Source organism: Chinchilla lanigera, unplaced genomic scaffold, assembly GCF_000276665.1.
Source record: "Chinchilla lanigera isolate Chin_1 unplaced genomic scaffold, ChiLan1.0 scaffold00012, whole genome shotgun sequence".
In the NCBI taxonomy this organism is placed as follows: Eukaryota; Metazoa; Chordata; class Mammalia; order Rodentia; family Chinchillidae; genus Chinchilla; species Chinchilla lanigera.
Genome location: NW_004955413.1, coordinates 28,605,919 through 28,613,822, shown reverse-complemented (window position 1 = coordinate 28,613,822; position 7,904 = coordinate 28,605,919). Strand labels below are relative to the sequence as shown.

Below are 7,904 nucleotides of genomic sequence, written 5' to 3'. Positions count from 1 at the left end.
GGATGAGTAGATGGATGGGCAAGTGAATGGATGGATAGATGGATGGATGGGTGGATGGATGGATGGGTGGATGGGTGGATGGATGGGCAAGTGGATGGATGGATGGATGGATGGATGGATGGATGGATGGATGGATGGGTGGATGGGTGGATGGGTGGATGGGTGGATGGATGGGCAAGTGAATGGATGGATGGGCAAGTGGATGGATGGATGGATGGATGGATGGATGGATGGATAAAGAGACATCCTTCAACTCACCACTTCTACATGGAGAGCTCCCTCCCAGGAAATTAACTCAAAAGAGCTTCGCACATGCAAGGTGGGACTTACAGTGTACCCTTAACAATAACAACAAAAGGACACCTTTCAATCCCCATTTAGTGCACTGGTCTAGTAACACATGGCCCAAAAGATAGTGTGATAGTACGCGCCTGTGAAAATTACTGTGAGAAGGCACAGAGAGAGTCCGTGATTACAGGCTGGCCTGCCACACAGTGCGTAGCCATAACTGGTACAGTGTCAGGTGTGTGCACCTCTGCAAGGACCAGGGGCTGCGTGCCAAGGCCACATGTTGTATTTGGATGGTGGATTGTACGTGGTTATCTACAAAATTTAAAACCAGCTACTTGTGTCATGTTTTTAACAGTAGAGTGTAGGAAAAAATTGTGCTGCATATGACACAACCATACAGCAGCGAGACTTATTGGATGATTTTCTCCAATAAATCATCAGTCCCAACCCCCATGGCTGCCCGTCCCTCTCTCCTTAGGTGTGGCTCTGCATAAGTGCACCTTGCTCTTACCTGCTCCTGTCCCCGTCTGCCACCTCACATGGCAGGACTCAGTTCTTCGTCCCCACCCGAATGAATGAACGAATGAATGAATTGTTGCTGAAGCATCCCCAAAGATGGCCAAGGACACAGGCCTGTAGTATCATAATGACGTCAGGTGAAAGGGAAGAGCGGTTGGAACACACCCTGGATTATGTCTAAATCACTGAGCCACGGAGCCTGAAGGCAGAGAACTAAGCTTGCGAAATTTAACATAAAATATGTGCAGGATCAGTGTAAGTCAAATCTGCCACGAAGCTAACGAGAGAAAGGGCAATTTATCTTCCCCAGCTGGGGCTGGCTTCAATACCCACTTGAGTCCTTGCTTCTGGTGAGTAACGAGGCTCCGATAAGAAGCTGCGCCCCTGGCTGTCCCGTTGCGCCTTCTCTCCCCGTCCTCACTGGCACAAGGGGCTTAGCTGAGACCCGAGACATGTGATGACCCATTTCAAGACCCGGGGCCCAGCTTCCCGGCTCCCACTGGCTCCGTCCTCCTGCCCCCACCGCGCTGTCTCGACCGTGTCAGATGCATGGCCACCTTGTGGGGTCTTGGAAATATCAGGCTCTAAAACTCGGTCCCAAGACCCCCAGGACTTGGCCAGCGTGATGGAACTTTCAGATGCACCTAAGACCCTGTGTCCGTGATCTTTTCCATCTCCTCCACTGAAGCCCAGGCGAGACTGGTAGCTGACAGCGAGTTACAGGCAGCCAGTTTTATACCTGCCTCTTGAATCTAAGGAAACTGATTCCATTTGCAGTGCAGATATATTTCCAAGATGAAGAAGGCCCTGCTGGGGCTGGGCAGTGGCAGCCTGAGGGGCTCGGTGCCTTCCACAGGTTCGCCGTGCAGCCAGGACCCGGGGCTGGGGCCCAGCACAGCTCCGCTCCTCCATGGGGGCCAGCAGCGTTTCTCCTTGGCAGCCTGCTACGATCTGAGCTCCCCGCCCTCATCTACGCTGCGCACATATTTACTCTGAAAGGGGGATCATTACAGCCTCGAAGCTGGTCCAAGAAATGCTGAATGCCTCAATTTTCTAAAAATATGTATCTCCAGAAATGTTTTCATTTTTTTCTCCTTTCATTTGCTTTCATTCGGAGGCATTAAGCAGCAGAGAATGGTTGCAGTGACATGCTGTGGTTTTGTAATGTGGGCAGAGTTCAGCATCTACCGGGACAGGGACCTGGATCCTGCTGCTGTCCGTTCACGTCCGCGTACCTGACCGTGGCTCGCTGTGTTAAGTGCTCCCATGTCGCAGGAGCGGGTTCCAAATCAGAGGCCAGCGGGGAACATTGGACATCGTCAGGGAGTTTCACTGTAAACGCCACTGTGTCTGCCCACGCCGAGGATTCCCAGTCTATCTCCCCTCTCCCAGGCTTCTGAATCTCCTGTGTCTGCAGACTGTTTAGCCCAAGTGTGGTTGAGGGACTGTCCTCGCCCACAGATACCTACTGGAGGTGGCAATTTCCAGAGGGACACAGGGCTCGGAATTGACAGTGCATTTTTGTCCTGGAGGAACAGCGGGAGGCTCCGTGGCCTCTGAGCCCATCAGGCGAGTGCTGTCCTAAGTCGGTTGGAAGGAGCTTTTGAGGGACCTGAGGTGGAGAACTTAGAACCAATCCTACCTCGGGCAAGGGCAAAGCTGCTCACGCCTGAAGATGTCCACGCTTTTCTAGTCCACTGACAATAATATTGATGAAGTCCGGGAAGAAGTTTCCTGCACCGAAGAACTGAACAGAGAGACCCGGGGAGACGCTGCAGAGTGGGCCTGGAGCCAGGCACTGAGCAGGATGCCGCCTCTCTCACCACCACGGAAGGCCTCGTCTTGTCCTCAGCTGCCCTTTCCTGTGCTGTGCCTGGGCTTGCTGAGCCCCTGCAGGGTTGTCTAGAAGGTCAGCGTGGGAACGTGCTTGAGGGGACGGCTCAGCTCCCGCATTCCCAGCCGAGGCGCGCAGATGGTGGCTGTGATCAACGAGTGCTTGACCAAAATGTGACACGTCCCTGGACACTCCTACCCCCAGTGCCAGCGGGACCCCAGGCCTGTCCTCCTCCTTCCATTCCTGCCATGGGGCCTGGCACGGCGTGCTCCCTTGGCCCCAAGAAAGCCCTTCCCAGAGGGGGCTTTGCCTCCCGGGCTGGGCTCTGGGGTCACCATGCCCGGAAGGCCCACCTGACCCCTTGCTGAGAACAGCAGTCCCCTGCCACTTTGGATATGCACTGTCCTCTGACTGTTCCTCTCACCCACCAACACAGCATGCATGCAATTTACGAGCTGTGGGCCTGGGTCCGGCTGGAAAGTGAAGTCTCCTGGGGACACAGGTGTGCGTCCTGGATGTCCCTAGAGCAGCAGGTGGCATGTAATAGGCACTCAACAGCATTTAAGGCATATGAAGGTGTCCTTCCTATGTCTGTAACATCCCTGTATTTTGAAGTCTTTGACTCTATTTTTTAAAGTACCAATTCTAGTAAAAAGACAAGACTGCAATTTCTCTGATGTGGTTTTGCTAATGATAATCAGAAAATGATCACGGTACAGACTTGCCACTTTTTCTGAGATACCTTTTAATGTAAGTGTCACGTGGAGCCTGCAACACGCCTTCCAAACTCACTCTTGGAGGAGCAATTGAGCCGTCACGTTGGTGTCAGGTGTGTCTGAAGTGTGTTCTCTTTCAGGGATCATCTTGTGGACCACTTTGAAGACATCAGCAAAGTACTCAGCGCACTGGATAAATCCCAGTCCGGCTCCGTGTCCCTCTGCAAGATGCAGCAGGTGTTGCAGGAGTGCGGCTGTCCCCTGAAGGAGGAGGAGCTGACCAGTCTTCTGAACAGGTCTCTGGGCGTTTGGTTTCTGTTCTTGTTTCTGACAGGGTGAGGCGCATTTTTCTCGCACCGCCTTTGACACTGGGACGATCTCCCCGTGCTCCTTTGGGCTGGGCTGCGTCACAGTGCGTTTTCTCCGTGTCTCTCATGCACGTTGGAAGTCGCATCACCTTATGAGTCTGTTTTGAAACAGCGGCCCCTCTGCCCGCTGCCACCCTCATTCCCGGCCTGAGTCAACCACTTCCGGCGCATTCGGCTGACGGCTGTTGGTCCGAATATCCCCATTTCTGAGGGATGAAGTTCTAGCGCTACTTCCTGACTTTTCACTTGCAGGCAGCGCCTGTTGACTTCCTACCAGGAAGATGTGGAAACCCACAGACACCTGTCCACGTGACTCTCCAGGCTGCAGCCCTAGTTCTGGGGATCTGCGTCCAGGACTCCAGTGACCGTGGCTAGCCGATCTCTTCTTTCTGCACGGCACTCCCCCAGGATAAGCTTCTTTTTCCTGTTCATTTAGTTTCCTGTGAATCCCTGTCACTCGTTCAATCCCTGGCTCACCCCGGGGTATGCATCTCTGTGTTCAGACACTTCCTCTGAACTGCCAGCTTCATCTTTCCAAAGATGCCCCGTCATACACTTCAGCTCCCAGAGTTGTCTTGACTTATTTCGTGAGTGATTTCCTCTCCTTTGTTCTCTCTGAAACTCCCGTCATTGTTGGACATTGAACCAGCCAGCCTGTTCCCTCATGTGGTTTGAAATCTTTCTCTCTCATTTCCGTCTCTTTCTCTTTTCTTTCTACCTCCTGGGCCATTCCTTCCATTTCAGCTCCCACTCTTTCTTTTTCTTTCTTTTGAGAGTTTTGCTTCCACGATCCTGCCTCATCGTCAGATTGCCGATGTTCATTCTCATTCTCCAGACGTTCTTTCTTGCATAGCATCCTGCTCTTATTTCATGCGTGTACTATCTTGTTTCTCTGAAATTAAGAATAGACTTGCAAATTTTTCTTTGTATGAGAAATCCCTCCTCACTGTCACTGTTAAAGTGATCTTTCTCATTGGACGCTTTCCTCAAAAATATGCTTGTATGAAGAGAGGACCCCTAACAAGCAGATTAGAAGATCTGCACAGATGGGGAAGACTTGCCGGCTTTGGTCTGTACTGCAGGGGGGCCTGGATGTCTCCTTCTGGGGGGGCCCCAATGCCAGCTTTTCTTTGGTCAGATTCGCCAGAGAATAAAGTTGCCTGATAAAATACGTGACTCCCAGTTAAACTGAACTCAAGATTAATAATAATTTATAGTATGAGTACATGCCATACTGTACTTGGGATACAGTTATGCTTAAAATTTGCTGTTCTGTGAAATTCCATTCTGGTACCATGTAGGCATTGTGGTTAAGAGGACCCTGGGCTCTGCTGCCAGGAGCTGCCTGGGAGGTTGGTGGAGCTTCCTGTCTGTGCAGGAGTGGAAAAAACGACCCACAGAAACCCAGGTCCTCGTCCCTCAGCTCACCTCTGCTGGCTGATTTCACCCGACATGGAATTCTGGGCTGGTGGGTCTTTTCCTTCAGCACCGTCGTCTTGTTCATGATTCCTGGTGAGAAGTCCAGGGTCATTCTTGTCTTCGTTCCTCTGCTGGCAAGTTTTATTTTGTTTTTTGTTTTTGAAAGTCAATCGTGATGACTTGAAATGGTTTTTCTCTTCCTTTCTGTTTTTCCTGATATTTTAATTAAACAGATGCTTGTGAGTTTCCCCACAGCTCTTGGATATTCTGTCTTGGTTTCTTCCCCTTTCTTTTTAAATTTGCATTTTCTCTTGAGAGGTTTCTGTCCACACACGCTGAGCTCACTGATTCTCCTTTCTCCAACCTTGTATGGTTGCCTGACATGCCCACAAGGACACTCTCTGTTTCTCAGCCTCTGCTTTCACCTTCTGGCACCTCCTTCGGATGCCAGCACTTCCACCTCTCTGCTCACAGCACCCATTTACCCTTGCCTGGCACCCGCTTTCCCAGAGTAGCGCTTCACATCTCGCTGTTGTGTGAAATTCCCAGTCTGGTGATGCCAAAGCGCGTGTCATCCCAGAGGCCGGCTCTGGCTCGCTTGTCTGTCCAGACTGTTCTTGTCCCATGTTAGAACGGCCCACAGTCTCATTGGCGTTGACGCCAGCCACGATGCACGGCAGTAGGGGAGGGACGAGTCCTCTAGAGTGGACGCTCAGCACGCGGCTGGGTGCTTTCTCTTCGACGTGGCAGTCAGTGCCAGGGGCCACTGTTTGTGTCTCTCCTGTCTTCTCTGGGTTTTGCTAGCAACTGCTTCCAAAGCCGGGTGTGTTTTGCAGCTCTGTGTGTCACGGTCCACTGGCCCTCGGCTGGTGTGGTAGGACTGTCTCGGGCAGGGGAAATGTTCTGTGACCTCAGGGTCAAAGTCCCTCAGTGGGTCTGAGTCCCTGGGCTGCATTTGGAAGTCTCTTTTAGCTTTTTGTGGGTTTTTTTTTTTTTTTTCACCTTCAGGTAAGGCAGGAAGCCTTGAGGGGCTAGAGGAGCGTCTTAGTCACTTTCCTGGTGGCTGACACACAACACCCAACACTGGAAAAGTAAAGGAGGAGAGGTTTATTTGGCTCCCTGGGCAGCTGGCTCCAAGGGACCGTGAGGAGAGGAGGGCTGCTCGCTCACAACCTGGCGCAGAAGAAGTAGCTCTGAGCAGGGAGATAAACCCTTCCAGGACACACTGCTCCGCATCTTCCAGCCAGGCCCCGCCTCCTGGTATCAAATTTAGCTCTACTGCCACTGTCAGTCACCTTACAAAAAGACACCCCCCCCCCTTGAGTGCATGGGGCCTTTGGGACATCTAGATATAAATCATAACACAGGGCTTTCCTCGGAGCCATGAGGTCTGGTAGTGTCTCTTCCCCTGGAAAGTGTTATACAGAAGGCTCTGGGCGGGGTGACCCTTCCCCGCTCCTGGGGAACTCCAACCAGGGGATCTTCCTCAGGTCTTCACTGTGAGAAGCTGGTGGGGTCCTGCAGGGAGAACCTGTGGGCAGGTGGCACCTGAGGCTGGACCCCAGATTGTCTCCCTCATACCCACGTCAACCAGCCAGTCAGGATCACATTTACCTGTCCCCACCAGCTCATGTGCCAAGGGCTTTGCCCTTAGAAAAGCAGTCCCAGTTGTTCGTCCCTGCCTCCAGATTTCAGGGTGACATTTCTCAGTTTTCTGCTGGGCCCAGGGAAGAGTCTTCTGGGTTGTCTTGCTTTGGGGATGAGAGTTGAGCTTCCAAGTTCTCCTCATGGCCCCTCTTGCCCTACCCACCATCTTTTCATTTCTTGATTTACACTCTTCTCTTGCTGGAGTACCTCCTGAAGAAATTGCCTAAGAAAGACAGGAGAGGAAGTAAACTTTCTGAGTTATTTTTGCCTGAATCTTTTTCCCCTCTTCACATAGACTGGTAGCTTGTCTAAGCCTAGAATCCTAGGGAGAAAATCATTTTCCTTGAAAGAATCTGAAGATATCACAGCAATGTGTTCAAGCTGTGAGAAGTCCCATGCAGTTTGTGCACGCTCACACGCACGCACCTGTGTGTGTGTAAAGGAAGTGACAAGTGTTTCATCCTCAAATGCTTATATGTCCTTGTCTTTCTTAAACAGAATCTTTTCTCATCGACTCTATCTCCAAATGAATAAAAATGCATGTGCCTTGGACAAATAAACCATGGGGAAGTAGCCAAAGATTAACCACTAGCTACATGATTTTCTGAGAGTCTTATCAAAATATAGTTGTGGGCCTGCTACTTTTATAACAGCAACACAGAACTGTGCAATTTCTGTAGTCCACCTTTCAATGAGGGTGATCAACTTTTTTACATGCGGAAACCTTAATAAGGATCTGCCACATAGTTGCCTGTTTCTTCTCAAAGACCTCTTCATGATAAACGTGCTGGCTATGGGTAATTATGGGGGGATTATTCTTCTCCAGATCCAAAATAGACTTTTCTGAACAGTACGGGAGAGATTAGCATATGCATTTGATTTCATTACTCCACGTTAATACCCTTCTGATGAAGTAGTGTTGATTGGCCTTGTCCTCCGTGTCCCCCCACGAGCCATCGCGGGGCTGAGCACTGCTGCTCTGCAGCTGTGAGCTGGGAACGTCCTGCTCTTGGCTTCTCGGCTCAGAAGCAGATCGGAGTCACTGGAACTTCTCTCTCCATCTGCCTGACTCCCCACCAGGTTCCACCCTGACATTTGTGTCCCATCCAG

General features: G+C 51.1%; 1 protein-coding gene across 2 annotated transcripts in view; it reads left to right on the top strand.

Annotated features, from left to right (window-relative positions):
* Nucleotides 1–7,904, top strand: part of Efcab6 (EF-hand calcium binding domain 6) — a 214,376-nt gene that overhangs the window by 169,633 nt on the left and 36,839 nt on the right. For both annotated transcript variants that reach the window (XM_005379444.2, XM_005379445.1), the window contains one exon: nt 3,501–3,656. In XM_005379444.2, the coding sequence (XP_005379501.1) occupies nt 3,501–3,656 (156 nt within the window). The remainder of the gene's footprint in view (nt 1–3,500; nt 3,657–7,904) is intronic.